The following is a 23,612-nucleotide window of genomic DNA, read 5'->3' on the forward strand; positions in this document are numbered from 1 at the left end:
AGGTTCAGTCCAGGATCCCTTGCCATGTTCTCCCGTTAGGCTCTGTCTCTAGGCTCCGAGGCCAGTTCCTGTCCAGGATCCTCCGGCATGCTCTCTCCAGTGAAGTTCTTCTGTCTCTAGAGAACGTTCTGTGTAGGTTCTGTGCCTATGTTCTGTCTCTCTTGGTCCTGTCTTCCAAGCCCTGTCTCCTAAGTTCTGTGTTCTAAGTTCTGTCTCTTTCTGTCTTGTTACAACTGTATTTATACCAGTTGATTCAATCCTATCAATCTCTATTACAAAGGTTAGGGCGTTTCTTATCTCCATTCCAGGGAGTAAAGATTATGTAGCTTAAGCATGATTGTTCATAGTTAAAGTGAGTAATTACCCGCCTGGCACTTATTTGAGGGGTTTTATTCCCTCCCTAACTTCAGGGGAAAATCCCTACCTGGGGAAACAACCTTTCTCAGAGAGGAGACCTTGGTTAAAACACATAGTGCCAAGAAGGTGAGCAAACACTTTAAGAACAGTATGCCATATATGCCAGGTCCTTTGAAACAGCAAGGATGGACCGGCTCCTGGCAGTTAACTTTAAAAAAATGTTATTTTAAAAACTAAAAGAAAAAAAAAGACTCCAAGGAGTTTGGCTGAAACTGTAGATGAGAAGTATTACTTTGGACACATTAAGATTTCTATTAGCCAACTACCTAGAGCAGCTTTAAAGTGGATATATGACATAGAGGTAAGAGTGAGTGTTTGATTTCCTGCCTGCAATCCCAGGGCCACAATTTTACTAGAAGCATGCCTGTAGGGAAGGTGTTTAATCACTGTCTCAGTTCCTCATCAGTAAAGCAGGGATAGGAAAAGGGCCTACCCCTCATGAGGTTACTATGAGGACTAGCTGACAGCACAGGTAAAACATGGCATACAGTAAGTGCTCATCCTACATTAACTATCACCATCATTTCTATTACTGTCACTCAAATAAAGATATCAAAGTGGAAACTAGATATTCAGTCTGGGACTCAGACGAGATAAAAGCTAAAGGTATAATCTTGGGAGCCTCAGAGTAAAATGGTATTTAAAGTTAAGAGATTTTAATCTTTTTAAACTTAACTATTTTTTTAAATTGAAGCTAAGTGTATTTATATTAAAGCTTGTTAAAAAACAATCAAGATATCTGAAGCACTGTATTATGTAGAAGATATGACAATTAAAGATATATCTTCTCTTGTGTATAACATAGTTTTTACTCTATGATTTGAGAAAAGAATAATGTAGTGTTTACTGTAGTGCTATGTGACAAAGTTTTCATGACGGGTGAAATGATTAAAAAAACCTTTTGTACTCAGCAGCAACATGCCCATGTAGCTATTTAATGTGTATTATTTGTATCCTATTTCGCATGGAGAAAGGAGGCAGAAAGTCTACATTCAGGCAAACTATTTTGTGCTAATTGCCCAAGCAGTTTCTCCAGATGGTTTATGAATAAACAGAAAATAGCAAACCTCTGAAAGTGATATGCAATTTCAGTAATTTGATGCAAAGTCAGGTTGAGGACAAAAGTGATTGGTACACACTACTCCTTAGGATTCCAGCTAAGTTGTTAAAATAAAAATTTAGATTCAGAAATGTATACTTAGAAGTTTTTTAAACCCAAATAATATTTTTTTATGTCTCACTATTTACATAAGAAATGGTTCTTGTTAAATACATAAGAAATATATAATTTTATACTCTAGTACTAGAGTCACAGACATAAAAATATTCTGCAGACTGGACAACAGAATCAAGGCAATACTAGTACTCAGGTAGAATTGACTGATCACCATTTTTAGGTATTTTTGGAAAAAAATACATTCCATTTAAATTAGAAACTGCAGACCACAAACTATAAAAGTGACAACATAAAAGTTTCAAATATATTATGGAAATAATGAAAATTTCAAAGTATTCACCTTTAAGGTGAAACTGAATTTAGATATTAAAAATGAGACTTTTTAAATATGAATTAGCACAAGTACTATGTGCAAGAAAGAGATAAAGTATAATTTAATTATAATTTACCCATTCAGCGTATTTTAACTAGAGAGTAAATTATGTATGTTCTACTACTTTAAAATAGTTCCTGATTTCTATACACCCACCTACCGATAGTAAAGTATTTGTGGAATCTGTCCTCTGGTTTGGTTTGTGCCATTACTGCTCAGGCTGCACGTGCTGAATGTAAACGTCACACCATCAGGGCACTGCACTGTGGTCATTCCTCCATCTCCATTGGCCGTTCGGCTTCCATAATTCCTCAAGCGCACAGCATATTTAACATTTTCCTTCACAATAAATGTAAAACATGTTTATGTTTATTCATAATGTGCAGAAATATACAGAAGGAACTCTGAAGTAAACTGGGCAAATATATTGAATTTCATTGTCATTTATATAGACAATTTGTTTACATGAGTTTTTAATGAGTCAAACAGGGTAACTAACACTTATTGATATTTATTTTTTAACAGAAGCTGTCCTCAGTACTTTGTGTGATTTAATTAAATTAATCATTAAAAAAACCTCATGGCCCTAACTGGTTTAGCTCAGTGGATAGAGTGTCGGCCTGCAGACTGAAGGGTCCCAGGTTCGATTCTGGTCAAGGACATGTACCTTAGTTGCAGGCACATCCCCAGTGGGGGGTGTGCAGGGGGCAGCTGATTGATGTCTCTCTCTTCAATGTTTCTATCCCTCTCCCTTCCTCTCTCTAAAAAATCAATAAAATATATTAAAAAACAAACAAAACAAAACCTCATGAAGTCCTGTTATTATCCCTATTTTATAAATGAGGCATTTGAGGCACAGAGAAGTTAAGTAACTTGCCTATAGTCACAAAGCTAGTAAAAAATGGAACTAGGATTTGAATACAGGCAGTGTGATTCTAGTTCCTGCTCTTAATAATACTACCAAGAATTAGCCATGCTAAAAGATTAAAAATACATAAGACAATACTTTCCTTTGAATTTAACTTTTGAAATAATTTAAAAGAAAAAATAACGGTGAGTCCATTATATTTTTATTTTAAGAAAATATACTCAGAGACAGAAATAAATAGGCAGATATAGAAGAAATATCCATAGGAAAAAGTTGTCCAAAATATGATGCACTGTATATAGAAAATGTAAGATGCAGATACTGATAACTTATGATTTATGATATAAAATTCACAATAAAGGTTTCTGGTTTCTGGTTTCTGGTATCTGAACTCTTTGGTGAGGTTTCTGATGAACTTACCTAAAATTCTGCATTATAATGAAAATTATTACAGTTGACTGCAGCATTACTTTATAATAAGTATTTTAGTATTAAGTAAAATTTCTGTTTTGATAAAGTTAAAGTTATTTACTGCTAGATATTTAAGTTATATAATGTAATTTTAATAGTGAATACTATTTGTTAATATTAATTATTTTTTAAGAGAGTTCTGGCACAGAAGAGAAGAAAGGGCAGGAATTAATATTTATTGAGTTTCTAAACTGTACTAGACATTGAGGTAAGTACTTTATTCCATTATTTAATCTGAACAGCACTACAATATAGATATTATCCTTCCCAATCTACAGGTATGTCTCAAAATGGTTAAATGATAACAAGTCCAATATCTTGGAGCTAATATGTGAAAGAACAGGTATCTGAAGAAGCTAGATCTGTTTGACTACCAAATCTAACGATACCTTTCATTATACTGTACTTTTTACTATACCAGACTTTAAGAGATCTTTTGCAATTAGGAATATTATACAGTACAATGACAAGAATATAAATGTACTCCCTAAACATTTAAAGCACCACATAAAGGAGTACTTTTTGATATTTTTAAGTAAACTACATAATAATATCTATTATTTACAAAAGAAACATATTAGTAAAGTTACCTTTAAAGGAACAACTTTGTCAAGTCTGATTTCAGCGATATCACTGGGTGAATCATCTGTTGTATAGGTTCCTTTGACTAATTCTAGAGATGTCCATCTATGAGAATGAGTAGAATCTCCTGCATGTTCGCTCTAATTAAAATAAAACAAAACAAAGTCCACCACACTCTTTATTACAAGAACAATTTTGATGTATAATCCATAACTGTTTTAAAGCATATAACATTAGGTATTAGCATTTCCTCATATATATCATACACAAAATTTTTTGTACTCTATGAACTATTTACTTTTATCTGCTTTCTTGTGGAGTCTAAAACTGAAATCATATAAATGCACTTTTCTCATCTGATGTCCTCAAAGAATTCCTAGTTCTTCATAAGAATAATGCTATATCTAATTATAAAGCCTAATGAAATAAAGAATTAATTTAACTGTTTAAAAATATAAAACACAGACAAATTGCTATATATTAGGAAAACTACTTTCTGTTCCATTAATAAAGCTTTGTGAAAACTCAGGTACTTCTATTTAGAGCATATAGCAAAATACAGCTAAAGCAATCAATAAGTATCTTTACTAAGAATCATCTATTACCACACTATGACAAAATTGCTTAACCACAGATACAGGTAGTGATATTAGAATATTGTTCTTGTTTCTGGAGAACTTACAATAGCAGAAAAAAATTTACTCAAGACTGTAATCAGAGGCTCAGCTATATAATTTCTAGTCTTATCATTTAAAATCTTTCCTGGAAGTGTAAAAAATATGAGGCAGGAGTGATCCAAGATGGCACATAGCAATCGGGTAGAATCACTCTCGTTCTTTTTTCTTAAAATCTTCCATCTATGATTGATCTACCCTCAAAGATTTGGACTATCATACCATGATAAGACATCCTGATACACAACCCACACAGCAACATGAACACTGTGAGAGTGGTACTTACATCATCAACCAGCACCTCTAATTCATATTCATGAATTCCACCTCCTCCATAGACAGAAAAACCAACCACAACTATTCCAGGCTTGTCAACAGAAAAACAGATTGCATCAGGGGACCCATTCCCAGTGTTCCAACTTCTTCCCTGACTTGTTTTTGTGAATCGGTTAGCACTGGCTTTAACAGAGTGCAGAGAATTAAGTCCATCGATCTGTGAATGACAAAAGCAATTACAACAGTAGTCTACCTGAGTGTTAATAACATACCTTTAAAAAAAATCTGTGCAAAGGTTTCTAAGTTCAGTTAAGTAACCTACATTTAATAAGTGAGGTAAAACCTTCCAAATGGTACATTTCTATTAAAAGATAACCAGCAATAAAAGCAGATTTTCTCATTCTATATTTATACATCATTATCACTTGAGAGTATTTTCTTCTCTTAGGCATATTAAATGACGCATTTCACTTAATTTATAATGCCAGAACTATAAACTTGTTATTACAGTCACACCATATGAATGATCACTCACTTTGAAAACAGATAGCAAAAAATGTCATCAATATTCTATAGACCAACAAATTGCAAACTATACCACACAGAGCTCTAGGAATTCTGCAGATAGGTATTCAAGAAAGTAGTAAACTCAGGTTCCCCTCTTCAGCCAGACCACCACTCCTTTTATCTGTAAGTTTACAAGTAAGACTTCATTTGCAGAAAATGTTCTGTCTTAGGTCTGAAGAACACTAATGTATAGTGATATTAAAACTTCAAAAAATTTTGAATACACACACACACACAAATACAACCACACAGACTTTCATTAGAGAGGATCAGAGAACTTATTTTGGTTTAAAACCATGCTTTTTAATTATAGACCTTGTTGCTGATTTAAGTTGGCTTCAGAAATTTGAGAAAGAAAATTGAAGAGAGAGAAAAACTGTTCTGGGAAAGAAAGATATATGAATGTCTAAGACAGGACCATTGGGAACTCCAAAGGCTGTATATTAGAAACCTGTAATTTTGAACATTCCTTTTCATTAGACAGGTTAGTTTATAGGAGATAACTATATAGTAACATTCTGGGTGGGACTTATGTGTGCACTACAAACTTTCTCTATCAGATCTACTACAGAAGATAAGCATATTATATAGACTGAATTAATAATTTAGAATTTATTTTTAATGTTCTGACAGGGCTTCAGTGGCACCTGAGGCCAAAGCCTAAGCTAACTAAGACTGGGGGAAGGCTTCCCAGGTGAAATACTAAACTGCTTAGGTGCATATAATCACTAGGAAATCCTAAAGGCTAAACTGTCACAATGAATCAATAATGAGTGTAGACTAAATGGGCTAATTCAGAATAGATTCTAAAATAAATTTAAAAGTAAGAAAACGCAAAGACTAGGAATTATGAAAGTAAAATAGAGGAAAAAAGTTCCTTTGTAAAAAATCTGAGACCTGGGACCACTGAATATATGCTAGTTGTTAAATATTCATTCCAATGATATAAGAAAATTCATCATATCATGACATGATTTTTAAGACCAATGTACTATCTACTTTTGGGGGGAAAAATAAAATCACTTACCAAATACAGCCAAAATGTTTAGATAAATTATAAAACAGATACTATAGAGCAGTGAAATAGTGAAATATAATGCTACTTTACAAAATGTAAAGGTACTTAAAATGGTTTTCTCAAACATAATATTTGATCCTTTTAAAACTTTGTATTATGGCTATACAACAATGTGAATGTACTGTACTCAATGCCATTGAACTATACACAGAAAATTAGAATAAATTTTATGTTATTTATATTTTACTACATTAAAAATACTTTGTGACCTAGGTAAGATAAAAATTATTATTCCCATTTTACATGTGTATTTGTCTAGAGTCAATCAAGTGGGCATAGCCACCTTTTTACCCTTTCCAGCCATGCATTCAATAGTAATAGTCCTACTTCCATTACTCATTATGCAGCAATGCAAATTATTTTATTATATATTTTATTTTATATATATATATTTTAATTGATTCTGAGAGAGAGGAAGGGAGACAGAGAGAGAAACATTGATTGGCTGCCTCCTGCATGCCCCCCACTGGGGATGGAGCTGGCAATCCTGGCATGTGCCCTGACTGGGAATCTCGAACTAATGACCCTTAGATACATGGGACGATACTCGACTAACTGAGCAACACCAGCCAGGGCCAAACTTGCATTTACAGGGCTATGACAGTGGGGTTGTGCAATGAAGCAGCTAAGAGAAAAACATATATATTTGTATATGTGTGACATAATGGGTAAACTGGTGAGAGAGGACGCAAAGAGCAGAGAAGAGGTATAAGAAAGGGGAAAACAGCCTAGTTAGCTTAAATGTATTTTTTTAAAGTAAAAAAACAACAACACTGGGACTGAAATCAGTTTCTATGAAACCAAAATATATGAAAAAAGAAAGTATGTGGAAAGTTTAAACATGTGCTTATTATCCAATCTCAAAGTAGAACATTACCTCAGATCCCAGGGCTGAGGCTGTCAGTTCACTGACAATACTGGCCAGTAATCCACAGGTATTATAGACCAGGTGGGAGGAGAACAGCTCATTTTCCCTCCGCAGGCTGTTCCTGACTGGGAGCACAACAATAACCAGCATTTTCTCCAGAACTTCACGGAAGCTTGTCATCCCAGAGATGTTCTCTTCACTCTGTGATGCATTAAAAACAACAACAACAACAAAAACAGTTCCAAGATACTGATTTGTTTTCCTTCTCAGGGGCACTCAATTTCAAAATCTTGTCTTTCTAGAAGAGAACCTTAAAATTCAGACTTGAGTCTAATTCCATAAATCTATCCAGTTGTGCATGGAGTCATTATATCTATTTTTCACTTAGCAGTTCTTTTTAAATTATTAGCCTCTGTGTATCATAAAAGTATCACACATTTACAAGCTATGTTTTATTAGCTTTTTGTCATTTTAACTTATTTTCTTAACTTTTCAGTAACAACTCTTTATGACAAACAGAATAAAACTCTTCCCATTTAAAAAGCTTTCTCTATAGACCAGATTCCAATCTCAGATAATTATTTTTGGTATATTTAGAGGTAAAGCAACTAAGAAATACTGTAATCTCTGCAAATCTATTTTCTAACAAAATTCTTTCTGTATGTGTATGTAATAAAAATATGGAATTCTATAACTATTCCGATACAATTTTATAACTTCTATGTATTTGACTTCATAAACAAAGACAGAAAAATTCTAACACCTACCAATGGAAAAAAATCAAAATAAGAAATTACAGACTCTCACTAAAGACCAATGGGAAGTCCTAACGGCATGGCTCAGTGGTTGAGTGTTGATTTATGAACCAACAGGTCATGGTTCAATTCCCAGTCAAGGCACATGTTCGGGTTGTGGCCTCCATACCCAGTTGGGGGTATGCAGGAGGCAACCAATCAATGATTCTCTTTCATCATTGATGTTTCTAGCTCTCTCCCTCCTTTCCTCCTTCCCTCTCCCTTCTCTGAAATAAGTAAAAGTATATTTTTTTAAAAAAAGATGAATGGGAAAATACTTTTTTCCTCCAGAAAAAAAAGGAAAAAGATGATAATTGATTTTAATTGATATCCAGCATGAACATTATTTATCTCCTTTACCACCCTCTATATTTCTTAGCCAATTGTGGACGGAAAGCAAAATGTATTTAATTTCATCAAGGGGTCAATGGGGGAAAAAGAGGGATATATGTAGTACTTTCACAATAAAGATTTAATTAAAAATTATAAAGAATGTTCTATGACTATTGTTTTGTAATGCTTATTTTAATGTAACAAAATGTTATAGTAAATGTTTTAAAAGTTATTTATTTCCTTAGAATTCTATCTTGGCAATATAAAATATATTAGAAGATACAAGTTTTTTATAATATCTGCAATTTTCAAATGGTTCAGCCAAAAAAATTACACAGAATGCTTTAGATAACACTCTTAAATTTCTTATAGGTTAAGAATCATTCAAAAAAATTAGAGAAAAAAGAGTACTTATTTATAGGTAAACATGGGACTTTTTTTGCCTTAATTTTAGTCTTTTTTGTGAAACACATAATGATTTGGTAAATATATTTACTGATATAGAAGAATAAGCACTAAGCTAAATATGTCTCCATTTGACAGTTTTATTGCTTCAATATAAAAGATATTTTAGAAAACCTACCTGGCTGAGTTTTTCCATCTGGGCTACCAAAAGGGGAAAACGGTGAACTAGTGTTGAGTCATTCTCTGTGCTAACTTGTTTAACAATTGATCGTAGTAGTACTTCTCCATCATAAGCAATAGGAAAGATAGAAGTCAGTTTAACAGAGGTGTGACACAGAGCTGACATAACAGCTGCTAGGAGTCGACTACTTGATGTCTTGAAGTTTGCTTCTTGAATGTCCTTTTAAAAACAAAAATATGTAACCCACTAAAAAAAATACTGCATCAATATAATCCAAGTTTCTGGATATACAAATGGGAAACACCATTTTAAATCATACCAAAATTTTCTAGAGTTCAATCATTGTAATTGTGTTGTTACAGAATAATATTACACCAATACTTTTAAACACTTGTTTAAGTTACTACCCAACGACAATGGAACACTATTAAATATGGTCAAGAAAAATCAACTCCTGTTCTCTAGTAAGTGAGCTTATATATATTTCTGTATCTTCAGAATCACAGTTATGTCCAGCAGTATTCTTAAAGACATAATAAAGGCCCCAATTAGTATATATCTGAGGCATTTCCAGTAACAAGCATGAAAAAACTACTTTCCTCAAATGGATTAAATTGTAATCCTGTGCTCCTATAACATTTCACTAATGTTAACATCTCACTAAGATCACAAAATTATGCCATCACATTGCACAGTTTATTCAGGAAAAGTAGTAGCAAACATGTAAAATTTTAAAACAAAGATTTAAAGAGTTATCTGCACAGGATATCCTAATTCACAATGGAATTTGTGTACGCACTGCACACATTACTTAGTTCATTAAACACGTGTCACAAAGACAGGCTAAAAATAAAACAATATTCTAAATGTTAAACCAATATTTGTCAAAGTCAGTCTACTCAGCAGCATTTATCTATGAAAGGTAAGTGCTAGAGATATGCCACATAACATTGTACCTACAGATAACAATATTGTACTTGCACACTCAATATGTGTTGAGAGGGTACATCTTATGTTAAGAGTCCTTACCACAATAACACTTTTTAAAAATGCCAAGAAAAATAAGGTCAGTATCTAAATGGCTAAATAAATAAAAACAAAGTTGCCCACCCAGATGTCATTACTAGAATACCTTTCCACTAGGCTAGGATACCCTGGTGATTGATGCCAGTGAATTTCTTTTTTGTGGGAGGGGTGACCTTGAGAGGGGGCTCTATAACTTCCAGTACAATGTTGAGTAGGAGTGGTGAGAATAGATACCCTGTATATTGTTCCCAAATTTAGGGAAACAATAAATATTTCACCATTAATTTTTATGTTAGCTGTAGATATTCTTTATTAGATTTAGAAAGTTCCCTTAAATCCTAGTTTGCTGAATTTTTATCACTGAATAAAATTTTGTTAAATACTACTTTCAATCTGCAGTTGGGAATCTGTGTATTTGAAGTGCTGACCTAAGTTACATACAATTTTCCATTGTGTGGGTGGTCAGCCCACCTAACCTTCATATTGTTCAAGGGTCAACTCTACTTTTTCTGCATCTATGGAGAGGATCATATAATTTTCCCTCTTTACTTAGTTAATATGGTGAATTACAATGAATTCTGAATATTAATCTACCCTTGCATTTCTGAGATAAACCCCACTTGGTATGATACATTTTTATAGTTTGATTTGATTTGATAATATTTTTAAGAACTTTTCCATCTATGTTTCTGAGTAATATTTGTCTATCCTAATATTTTAATATCTTTGTCAAGTTTTGGTATCAGGATAAAGCTAACTTGATGAATTAGTTGGGAAGTGTTGCCTCCTATATTTTCTGAAAGAGTTTGTAAAAGATTGTTATTATTTCTCTCTTATATGTTTAAAAGAATTCTCCAATGACAATATCTAGGCCTGGAATTTTCTTTGTATTAGTCTTTGATAATGAATTCATTTTTAACGGATATAAGGCAATTCAGATTTTCTCTTTCTTATTGAGCAAGACTTGCTTAAGTTATATTTTTCAAGAATTTTTTTATTCAAAGTTATAATTTATTGGTATAAACTTGTTCATAATATTCCCTTTTTATCATTTTGATGTCTGTTGGATCTATAGTGATATTTCCTATCTTATTCCTCATAATGGTATTTTATGTTTTTTCTTTCTCTTGTCTCTCAATCAGACTTTCTAGGAGTTTTAAAATTTTGTTACATTTTCAAAGAACCAACTTTTGACTTTATTAATTTTCTCTATTTACTATTTTACAAATTTCTGTCCTTACCTTTATTTCCTTCCTTTCTCTTTGTTACTTTCTTCTTTCTTTGGATTTGATTTTCTTTTCTTTCTGGCTTCTTAAGATAGAAACTAAGATCATTGGTTTTAAACCTTTCTTTGTATACTAACTAGTAAGCATGTAAAAGCATACATTTCCTCTATAAGCAATGTTATAGCTACTTCTTACAAATTTTTATGTTATATTTTTATCTTTTAGTGTGAAATATTTTTTAATTTACTTGGATTTCTTCTTTGATTTATTGGTTTTTAAAAATGTGTCTATTTTCCAAATATTTGGTGCTTTTCTTGATATATTTTGCTATTTATTTCTAATTTAATTCTATTGTGCTCTGAAAGCACTTCCCTTAAAATTTTAAAATTATGAAGTTTACCAAGACATTTTATGACTTACCATCTCATCTATGATCTATCTTTGTAAATATTATGTATATAGTTGGAAAGAATATGTATATTGCATTTGCACATTCTGCTTCTTAAATGTCACTTAGACCAAGGGGGTTGATAGTACCGTTCAAATCCCTATAAACCTACTGATTTTTTTTCTGTCTAGTTGTTCTCTAAATTACTGAAGAAGCAGTATTGAAGTCTCCAACTATCAATGTGAATTTTTCTATTTTTCCCTGTAGTTTTATAACTGTTTTGCCTCAGATGGTTTGAAACTGTGATTTGGGGCATATGCATTTGTGAGGGTTGTGGTTTCCTTATGAGGGAACGGATGTCAACAGCTTTCTCTCCTGACAGTTTTGCAGATATGGAGTGGTGGGGGCTGCCCTTCTAGTACTGTACTGGCTCTCACATATTCACTCACTATTGTTCTTTCTCACACTCTCACACACACACACACACACACACACACACACACACACACACACACACACACAGGTTTAAAGAGCAAGTCAGCAACTGCACGTTGTGCCTGCCAATTTTATAACTAAAAATAATAATAAATCAAATAGAAAAATATTTTTTGAACATTGATTATTAAATCTCACATACCAAACTGATTTCCTGATTTACCTTTTATAAAAGTTGAAAGACTGAGGCAACTGATATTTATTATCGTGAAGAGTACTTATTAAGTAAGTATACCATACTTACTTTATATCAACTAACATTTTATAAACTTAAATTACCTGATCCAAACAATTCAGCAGATCACAAAGGCAAGCCCACTGCAAGGCAGGGGTTGGGTAGAAGGAATGGAAGCAGGCAGTAAAGGTGTTATGACACTCCTGAAGGACAGCTTCCAGGAGACTCAAGGGTTGACTGAGATATCCTTGAGGATCATTATCCAACTTCACCATGCAGTGATCAACTCCTTCTGATAAGATTTTCCTTAACAAAGTTCTGGTTTTTCCAATACATTCTGCTAATTTGCTAGTTTCTTCTACAACTGCTTTTCCTGTAGCTTTAAGGAAACAAAATAGGCTGCTAATTGAATAGAATAATAAATATGCATGAAAACATTCAATATAATTCATGTAATTTCCCATATAACTAAAAATCGTAAGTACTCATAACCAAGAAAGGAAACAATTCAGAAATTAAGTATGGTCCAAATTTATTTCTTTTTAAAACCTATATAGAAATATAAACACTGGTTTCAGCCTGTAAATCCAAATCAGTTGTTCAAAAATTTCTATTTGACAGAACCTGTTTAAAAAACCACTTTATTAAGAGTATTTAATTTTAGTCCAACATGATTTTTTGTTATCAGAATGACATGTATTTTATTCTTTACAAGCATCCCAGCAAGCTGACTTTCTCCCCTCTTTTAAGAAGCAAGATGAGGCAGTTAGGGCTTTTTTTAAATTGAATTTATTGGAGTGACATTGGTTAATAAAATTATATAGGTTTCAGGTGTACAATTCTATAATACATCATCTGTATATTGTATTGTGTGTTCACCAAGGGATCTTAAACTCTTGGCGATCCCTACATAAACCTTCTCAATTCTCACATATTTTCTCTTCAAATACGTTTAAAAAGAAGATCATACCTGACACTGGGTAAATTTCACAGGTATAGACACGCAGTAACCTCAGACAACAGGTACCCACAAAGCGCAGTCTCTCCAAATCTAGAAGGGTAGCTGTAAACTGGAATCCTTTTAATCCTCTAAGTTCTTCAACTCCTAAGACTAAGGTGGTCCAGCTCCAGTGAAGAATACTCAACAATGACTCAAAACATTCCTAATCCAAAACATGATGAATTAGATACAAATTAGTCCAAATTATACTATAAGATGAATCAAATCAAAAGCTTTATTTGAACTTGACATTTTTTGTTGGTTTTGGTAGACCAATTAAAAGACTTCTTATTAGTTCATTCATTAAATTACCATTAGGAGCACTTCTGAAGCTTGACAAAAATAGTAAAGTAGTTAGGCATCTATAAAACAACATTCTTTAATATTTTCTTATTTAAAAATACATTTCTAAGTTTCTCTGCTACCAACCTATCTAGTTTGTCACATCAGTAAAGAAATAAAAGAAAATCACTTATAAATATATTAGAGGCCTGGTGCACAAATTTGTGCATGGATGGGGTCTGGCCAGGCTGCCCCAATCGGGGCCCATCGGGCTGGGCTGGCTTGGGGGAGGGAACATGGGTGCTTGGCCAGCCAGCCCCACCCCCGATCAAGGTGGAGGGGTAGATCAAGGGCATGCCAGTGGGGGGGGGAGGGGGCAGCGGCGTGGGCAGTTGGCCAGTCAGCCCCGCCCCTGATTGGGGTGGGGGGGTGGGGCGATTGGGAGCGGGGCTGGCTGGGGTCAAACTCCTGGTCAAGCGGATAATTTGCATATTAGCCTTTTATTATATAGGATGTTTACTTGAAAGGAAAATTACACTCTACATTTTCAAGGTAGTAATGTGTAAATAAACCCAAAGTATTTTAACACTTAAATAATTTTTAATATAATAAACCATTTTAGCATATCAACAACATAAAAAGCTTATTTTATATCTACCTATTAAATTTTACAATACAACCTAAGCCAATTCTTGATAAACAAGTTAATAGAAGATAAAAATTGACTATAAAAATAATAAAAATTCTTACTTGGATATTTTTAAAATTCCAAAATATGGGTTTTGGGGGTTGAGCATTCCTGTAGTTCTAGCTGGTCTGCAGGTTTTATCATGCTTACATGATAATGGATACTAGATGTATTTTAAAGAAAAGCACTTATTCTCTCACTCCCACCAAATTCTCATCCTCTCGTATAGTAATACCAAGAATAAGAGTTTATATCTTAACTTTTAAAGAAATGATTTATAAGTTTCCTATATAAAGATTTCAATTACCTAATAACCATAAAACCACTCATGCATAAATACAAAAAAATTACTAAGCACAAAATAAAAGATCACTAAAAAACACTCACAACAGAATCAAAGATACTTATTTGAATCAAAAGATACCAAACTGATCATAATACTAAAAGGATCCAAGTTACCAAGTAGCAAAATTCTTGTGCTCTTTTATTCAAAGCACATTCTCTGTAAACTGTCCTATCTCTTTTGGAAGGCTAATGCGGCATAATATACCAAATTTTAAATGACACTTCCAGTAGAAATGCTGACATAAATGCATAAGTAATTTGAAAGACATACGTATGAATATAATAGTAAAAATGAGAAATAAACAGTCCTTTGATAGGAATAGAGTCCAATAATTTAGAATACAGAGGGTCTGCAAATAATGTCATTTCATTCAAAATCATTTCTTTTAACATTCATGAGATGTGTAGGAGCTTAGCTCTTGTTTTTATGAATTAGCCTATGGTAAAATTGGTTTCATTATACATCATTTAGCTTAAGGTGCAGAATCTATTATCAATAACATTAAGTGAGGACTTACTGTACAACCATTCTATGGAATATGATGCAAACATTAGAAAAGATTAAAATAGGGCCAAATGTGTCCACAGCATCCAAGGGTCCTCAAACTACAGCCTGCGGGCCACATGCGGCCCGCTGAAAACGTTTATCCGGCCCACTGGGTGTTTTTGCCGCCGCTGCCTGTTGCTTAGCAGCCGACTAGTTTTTATTTAAACTATAGTCTGGCCCTCCAACGGTCTGAGGGACAGTGAACTGGCCCCTGTTTAAAAAGTTTGAGGACCCCTGGTACTATGAAATTTTTAAAAAGGAAAATGCAAAACCTGAAGTATGATCAAACATAAATAAGAAGGTTCACAGCATATTGTATATGCAGAATAATAAGTATGTGTATGTGTAAAAATATAGTCTGGAAGAATATACATCAAAATGTAAATAGAAGTTATATATAGTAATAACAGGGTGATTATAGGGGGAAGTTTAATATACATTTAGCTTGGTTTTATTCCTACTCTACCCTATTTCACAAGGGATATGTATTAATTTTGTTTTAAAAAAATTAATAAAAAAGAAGAAAAGCATTTCCCAAAGCCTATTACTAATAGAACAGATTACCAGCTACATTGGTAAATCACAGTCATATAGTGCCTTACAATTTAAAAAGAATTTTTGCATACCTTATGTCATTAAAATTCATAGTGATGCCGTGACATATTTATGCAGATAAATTGTGTAAGCATCCACAACTAATAAATGAAAGAGCAAGACTTCCTGAACATACCATATTTCAATTACATCATGCTGACTTTCCATTCTACAAAGGTAGCCCCAATAGCATGTTATATCTTTAAATGTAGAATGGTGATGTCAAGTAGTTCAATAAAGTCCCTAGAGTTAGATATGAGACTTCTATTTCCTAAGGCAATAAAATAAAAGTTTTTGGTCAACACCACCCTTAAGTTATCCTTCACTTTCTAACTCTTTCAGCATATATATTCATTCATACATGATTTATCAGAAAATTGACCAGTTATTTCAGAAATAGCAAGACATGTTAAAATCAGTCACGATCTCTATTTTCCCATTATTTAAAGTACATGCTATTTGGCCTAGATTGTCAATGCCAATACAAAAACAAATCTGAGTTCATAAAGCTTATTGCTATGCTGAAATAACAACTGAGAGGAGTGGCTAAATGCTAAAGCATCAAAATGAAACTGAGCATTGAACAGAAAAGCTGAAATTTTAAAAAATGGCTCACCACTGAGACAGTTCTTGCAAAAGATCTCTTTAAAATGTGTACCGGTTCACTTGTTTGCTGTTTGCCTTTTGAAGCGCTGCCATCACTGGTTGGAAGTCTGAAGGTAGCAGATAAACATAAATTTATGCTGCAAAGGCCAATGACATTTTTTTGTTCATAATATACATTTTTGCAATAATAAAAAATTGAATTATGTATTTAAATATTTTTGTTAGGTAAAATTACAATATGGGGCTTTTAAAAAAACATTTTCCAATGCTAAGCAAACTTTTTAGCATCTGAGCATTTCAGCATTTAAATCCCACATTTGTAAGACTGGGTAGTAAAGAATCTCTTACTAGACAACATATGTAACTTACGCTCTGTAGTAATGCCACTACTAAATTCTACTATTTAAAAGTTATTCAACAAGTGTACCCAGAAGTCACCCAGCAACTTGTTATGTTCATAGTACTACATATTACAAATAGTAACTATAATAAAGAGCATAAAAAGAAACAAAAATCCCTTCTTGGGTAAATTAAGTTTATATATATCACCCAGATTCTTGAAGTGGTTACTAGAAAGGAAGATAGAGGAGACAGAGAATCACTGTTCTAGAAGTACTTTCTTTGATTTTTACTACATAAAGTAAGAATGACATTTTTTAGTGAGGTTTTATAGCTATTTGCATACTTTATTCAAAAAATTATTGCAGTAAACGTCTACAAGTAGGTGGAGACATACGCCTCCATATATGTATCAATTACTGTAATGTAATTAAAACTCTTAAGTATTGGTAAAATACAATAAATATTATATATAAGCAAGTTATTATTTAATATATCAAGCAAAGGTAAAAATTTTCAGTAGTAAGGGATTTTCCAATTCACTGCATCACAAGATGAACAAGAAAACATAAGACTACAGCAAATAAATCAGGCCTACTACAAAGTCTCTATCTAACACCATAATTTAATTTCTCTAAGACAAATTTTATTAGTTTACAACATTCTGAAACTGGTAAAATAATAAAGACATTAAAAATACAGGGTGGGGTAAAAGTAGGTTTTCAGTTGTTCATATGGAAAATAATAATAAATAATGCAAGATAAACTCTGTTTCACATACAACTGTAAACCTACATCTGCCCTGCCCTGTATAAGTCATTAAAATGTTACTGGCATAATATGAATAATCTGAGTTACGAGGTAAAATTTAAAATTAAGCTTGATGCAGAAAATACTTTAAATATACAAAACATTAAATGATTTTGTTAAATGCGCCCATATTTCTATTATATTAAAATGTTCTGAATGCTTCAAATGTGTATATATTTTATAGTGATCCTAGTTCATTATAGCAAAAGAATAAACCGTATTAATTAACAATAAGTATGCTAAATACCTGTAGAGTAATTGAGGTATCTGACCAGCATTAACATCTGTACCATTATTTGACTTCTTTGAACTCTTAAATTGGAAAACAACCCTAAGAAGAGAAAAAATAACAATGATATCAAAACCAACATGGTTCAGGATTCATTGAAAGTAATAATTCAACAATGTTCCCCCAACATTTTATTAATACCATACCATTTCATACTACTGAAGCTTTGCAATTAATAAACTGTACTGTCAAATTTTATAGCACGTATATATTTCTTTTTTTTATGGTTTCCAAACTCCCCACTATCATTGTCACTTTCCTCTATATAATTTCTAATATAGTAATGCAATGTAACACTCAGAAATATACACAAATGCCACCTGACAAGAGCTAAGAATTGCAGTGCCATTATCTCCCTTTACTGTCCTGATAATATACTGCATGTATATTATCAGGAACATCTAGACCAGTGATGGCGAACCTATGACATGCATGTCAGAGGTGACACGCAAACTCATTTTTTTGGTTGATTTTTCTTTGTTAAATGTCATTTAAACATATAAAATAAATATCAAAAATATAAGTCTTTGTTTTACTATGGTTGCAAATATCAAAAAATTTCTATATGTGACACGGCACCAGAGATAAGTTAGGGTTTTTCAAAATGCTAACACGCCGAGCTCAAAAGGTTCGCCATCACTGGTCTAGACTTTAACTTGGCATAAGATTATATAAATTTAATTTTAGAAGTCATTTTATGCTCTAGCCTTACTAAGATTTATCCTACCAAAAAAACTTCTGAGATTTCTAAACAATATTCCACTACCAAAAATGAGAGCTGCTTAAGGAACACTTAAACATTCCACTTACCCATCATCTGTGGTGATAGAAGCTTGTCCATGAGATCCACAGTCACTGCTGGGTCCTGACACTCGAGCCCAGGCTACGTACCACCACCCAGCTTGCAGAAGAACTGGTTCATCAAACATCATTGCGTATTTTTCTCTGCAAAAAAAAAAATAGTGAGTCAAAAACAATGCCTTTGCATTTCCACTACAAACATTAGTTTTTTAAATCCTTTATAAATAAAACATGAAATTCATTGCATTATAAGACCTGTGTCAAGTATTTAAAACCCTTTATTTAATAATGCCTAGACAAGAACACAAATAATATTTACTTGTGTTGTGGTCATAACATGATATTTCTTCCTCCTCCATCTTGAATTCTAAAACTTGCTTAAGTGCTATAAAACTTTTATATTAAAATAAGACCAAATTTTTAAAAATTGTTTAAAAAAAAAACCAGTAAAGTCAACTACCTCCCTCCAAGTGTGTTATAATTAAGCAGATATTATATGCATGATGTTGCAGGGATGGGCAAACTTTTTGACTCGAGGGCCACAATGGGTTCTTAACTGGCTCGGAATGCTGGAACAAAAGCATGGATGGAGTGTTTGTGTGAACTAATATAAATTCAAAGTAAACATCATTACATAAAAGGGGACGGTCTTTTTTTTTTTTTTTAGTTTTATTCATTTCAAATGGGTCGGATCCGGCCCGCGGGCCGTAGTTTGCCCATGGCTGCGTTAGAGTATACAGTTGATCTGAATTATGGCCCAGTATGTCTATTTGACACTATATATATAATGTTAGGTAGTAAATAATTGTATCGCATCAATAGAACGTTAGCATATTAGGTGTTTTCTAAGCAATGCATAAAAATAAAAGTGTGCAAAATGTATGTATAATATTTTCATCTTATCTTCAATGTAGAAATACTATTATTTTTAATGCAGCATTGTTAAAAGCAACACATTATCTAATATATAATTTAATTTCTCAAGTATGTGATCACTGATTACTTAAAACTTCCTGTTAAAATTATGTTTACTTATTTATAATGAATTTTTCACATTAAGTATCTGAAACGACTACACTGAATAATGAAGAAATCATTACCTAGCAGCACAGTCATAAGCCAGCACATCAGTCTCTGCAAGAAGGTCTCCATCAGTTTCATGATCTCCTCCATCAGGACCCAACTCAAACAGCTGGGGAAAGGGGAAAAACATACTGTGCTCAACCTTTCATCACATAAATCTGCTGAATAGTATGCTCATAAGTTTGCATGTGTCAATATTTTCTGGACACTACAAAATGTGAAAAATCAGAGCACCTATTTTTAAACGTTATTAAGTAAAATATACAGACATATATAATTAAGTCAAGAAACACATACCATGACTTAGTCTATAGTAATCGATTTTCCTTCCTTATATATTCATCTATTTAATGTCAAGTGCTCCAAATAGTTCTGTACCAAATATAAACCTCTGAAGGAGAGAAGTTTATAATTTGAAAGAGAGCACTCAACCAAAGTATATATCTAAGTGAGGTTGAATCTTGCTTCAACATTTACTAGCTGAGAGATCTTAGAAACCAGTTTTCTTATCCATAAAAAAGAGATGGATACTAACACAGCCTACTTCTATAATAACTGTGAAAATTAAATGGAATAGTATTTGTGGAAAAATGCTCAGAAAAATGCCCAGCAAAAAAGGCTAGAAAATGTTAGCTATGGAGAGAGAGAGGAATAATAGAAAATAAAAATCCTTAAAAACATAAGTAATGAAAAAACAATTCAAAATAATATGGCATGGGAAAAGGAGAGATGAAGAGTGTGAATAAAATGGTAATAAAAAAAGGAGAGGACACAGAGTCTCTGAAAAGGAATAAAAGAGAAGATATCAAATTGGCAAAGGTTATGAGATCAAGTAAAAATAGAGAATTATGAGGAAGAGTTTATTTTTTTAATGAACTAATACATATAAAAAACTCCCTATTTCTCTGAAGAATTATAGCAGGCAAACTATAAGAAAGGTGGATAAAATACTCAGAAGGAAAAGAAAGGAGCATTAAAATTTACTGCACAATTATTGTGTGCATGTCTTGATTTTTCAATTATATGCTAACTAGAGGCCTGACGCACAAATCTGTGCACAGGTACGGTCCCTAGACCTGGCCTGCGATCTTCCCCAGCTACCTGCAGCTGGCCCCACCCCCTGCCGCCCCCCACCTCTGGTTCCCAGTTTTCCATTGGATGATTGGAGCCGGGGGGAGGAACCGAGAGGTCAGCCATTCCACCCACTCGCCGGCCCCCACCCCACACCGCCGGCCCCCATCCCTGGATCCCCATTTGCCATTGGGCAATCGGAGCTTGACGGCTGGGGGAAGGGACTAAGAAGTCAGCCGTTCCTGCCTGCTCACTGGCCCTGCCCCCTATGTGTGGGGAGACTAGTGGGGTGGGGGCTTTGGCCTGGCACCACCCAGATCCCCTGCCATCCACCCCCGGTTCCATGTTCACCATTGGGCGATCAGAGCCTACTGGCCAGGGAAAGGGACCGAAAGGTGGTCAGTGCGCCTCACAGTGACTGGTCGAGTGGTCGTTCTGATCGTTCTGCTGTTAGGGTCAATTTGCATATTACCCTTTTTATTATATAGGATAGAGGCCCAGTGCATGGGTGGGGGCTGGCCGGCCAGCCCTGATGGGGGCACTGGATTGGGGTTGGGGTCCTTGCTGAGGGGCGGGGCTGGCAGGAGCAAGAGGCTGCCCACACCCCCGGTCAGGGTGGGGGTCCCCGCTGGGGCACCAGGGGCCGGGGATGGTTTGCCAGCCAGCCATGCCCCCGATTGGGGTGGGGTCCCTTCTGGGGGGTGGGGCTGGCTGGGGCAAGGGGTAGTCATCATTCTGCCATTTTGGTTGCTGGGCTTTTATTATATAGGACAATTTGAAATCCATCTTCAGCGCAGATCTTAATCTCCATAGTCCAATGATTTCCCCCAGCAGCTCCATCTTACTCATTCATTCTGAAGTGACTCATCTCTCCCTCCTCCTGCCGTCAATGTTCTGATAAATGGCACTATCATTCTTTGCTAGTTACTGAGAGAAGAGACCTGGAATGCTCCCTTTTTCCATACCTCTCTACCATCACTATGTCCACTCTATTCCTGGTACCAAAGCTGGGTGGTCCACCCATATCCACTGGTACTTGCTAGAATAGCTCAACAACAAGTAATTAGTCTTATCTCCTTTCTCTCCTTGCTCTAACCCATATTCCACAAAGCTGAGGATTTCTTCTTTTAATGTTTTAAAATGAACAATTGATCAGCATACTTCCTTAAAGTTATGTAGCAGTTTCTCATTTCTGTCTTTGCAGCATGATATAAAACTTCTTAATAAGTCGCCCCAACCTGGCTCCCTTGCTTATTTTTAACAAATCTCTTTGAATACATACAGTTCTAGGAACTGGGCATACAAGGGTGAATGATACAAACAAAAAATGGGGGCTGGAAATGCAAGCACCCTCTTAAAGGGCCAAGCCACAAAATCTGGTTTGTAGCTGCTCACCTTGGGCTCTGGCAGAGGGAGGGCAGAGTGGAATGGAGCAGTGTGAGCAAAAGCCAGAGTTGGGGAGTCTGGGGTTAGAACTCAGAAGGCAGATACCCTGATTTCTTGTGCTGAGTCATTCTTCATACTGCAAAGGACACCTTCTCTAGAGACCTTTACCATCCAGGCAGTTTTGCCTGAGGGGGAAGCAATTGCTCCACCCTATTGAAAACACCTTTGCCCCACCCTGTGGAGTTTCTGAGGCCCATTAAGAGACTGAGAATAACAACCAGCCTGCAGGCAGATGCAACTGCCCCACCCTGTTGCAAAACCTCTTGCTCCACCCTGTGGTGGATAGCCTCAGGCTAATCAAAACTGAGTAACAATCAGACAACAGAGAGATGTGGATCTCTGGAGGCTTTGAGTTTTTGCCTGATCTAATTGAGGGCTAGGGGCTAGGAAAAGCAGATCTTGGTGCACATATTGGTCCTTTCCAAAAGTTTCCACTCCCAGCTGACAGAGCCACAACTGTGGATTGCTGATAGATCCAAAAAAGGTACTCAGTGCCAGTCACAAACAGTGTCTGACACTGTCCTGCACTAGAGTTTGGGATTCATAGCAGATCTATCTAATACACAGACACAAACTCAAACAGGCAGCCAAAATGGGGAGACAAAAAACAAGCCCAAATGAAAGAACAAGAAAATTCTCTAGAAGAAGAGCTAAAGGAAATAGAGATAAGAACTTTATCAGATATAGAGTTTAGAATAATGATAGCAGGGATGCTCAATAGCATGAGAAAAGATATGGTAACAAATAAAAGCCCAGTCAGAAATGAAGAATGACATAGCACTAATAAAGAACACATTGGAAGGAATACACAGCCGATTAGGGGAAGTCAAGGATTATATCAGTGAATTAGGAAACAGGGTAGAGAAAATCACTCAATCAGAGAACCAAAAAGAAAAAAAAACAATTAAAAAACAGGAGGACAGCTTAAGGGAGCTGTGGGACACCATGAAATATACCAATATTTGCATCAGAGAAGTACCAAGAGATGAAGAAATTGAGCAAGAGCTAGAGAACCTGTTTGAAGAAATAATGGCAGAAAACATCCCAAACCTGGTGAAGAAAAACGTCACACAAGTCTAGGAGGCAAAGAGTCCCAACCAAGAAGAACCCAAACAGATCTATGCCCAGACACATCATAATTAAAATGCCAAAAATTAAAGACAGAGAGAGAATCTTAAAGGCAGCAAAAGAAAAGCAGTTGGTTACCTACAAAGGAGCTCCTATAAGGTTATAAGTGATTTCTCATCAGAAACTCTACAGGCCAGAAGGGAATGGCGTGAAGTATTCAAGGTAATGAAAAGCAAGTATCTGAAACCAACATTACTATATCCAGCAAG

At 34.5% G+C, this 23,612-nt stretch overlaps 1 protein-coding gene across 20 annotated transcripts in view; it reads right to left on the reverse strand.

The window, feature by feature from the left end:
* Positions 1 to 23,612, reverse strand: part of MYCBP2 (MYC binding protein 2) — a 300,050-nt gene that overhangs the window by 137,662 nt on the left and 138,776 nt on the right. For 19 of the 20 annotated variants that reach the window (XR_009451352.1, XM_059684877.1, XM_059684883.1 and 16 more), the window contains 11 exons: positions 19,776 to 19,867; positions 18,685 to 18,819; positions 17,833 to 17,916; positions 16,447 to 16,543; positions 13,345 to 13,537; positions 12,479 to 12,753; positions 9,062 to 9,283; positions 7,361 to 7,552; positions 4,849 to 5,055; positions 3,897 to 4,028; positions 2,128 to 2,306 (listed from right to left, as the gene is read on the reverse strand). Coding sequence is in view for 19 of the 20 variants with exons in the window: in XM_059684877.1 (XP_059540860.1) it covers positions 2,128 to 2,306; positions 3,897 to 4,028; positions 4,849 to 5,055; positions 7,361 to 7,552; positions 9,062 to 9,283; positions 12,479 to 12,753; positions 13,345 to 13,537; positions 16,447 to 16,543; positions 17,833 to 17,916; positions 18,685 to 18,819; positions 19,776 to 19,867 (1,808 nt within the window). In the remaining variant the exon portion in view is untranslated. The remainder of the gene's footprint in view (positions 1 to 2,127; positions 2,307 to 3,896; positions 4,029 to 4,848; positions 5,056 to 7,360; positions 7,553 to 9,061; positions 9,284 to 12,478; positions 12,754 to 13,344; positions 13,538 to 16,446; positions 16,544 to 17,832; positions 17,917 to 18,684; positions 18,820 to 19,775; positions 19,868 to 23,612) is intronic. The other variant, XM_059684875.1, reaches the window with a different exon arrangement.

Source organism: Myotis daubentonii, chromosome 2, assembly GCF_963259705.1.
Source record: "Myotis daubentonii chromosome 2, mMyoDau2.1, whole genome shotgun sequence".
Classification (NCBI taxonomy): Eukaryota; Metazoa; Chordata; class Mammalia; order Chiroptera; family Vespertilionidae; genus Myotis; species Myotis daubentonii.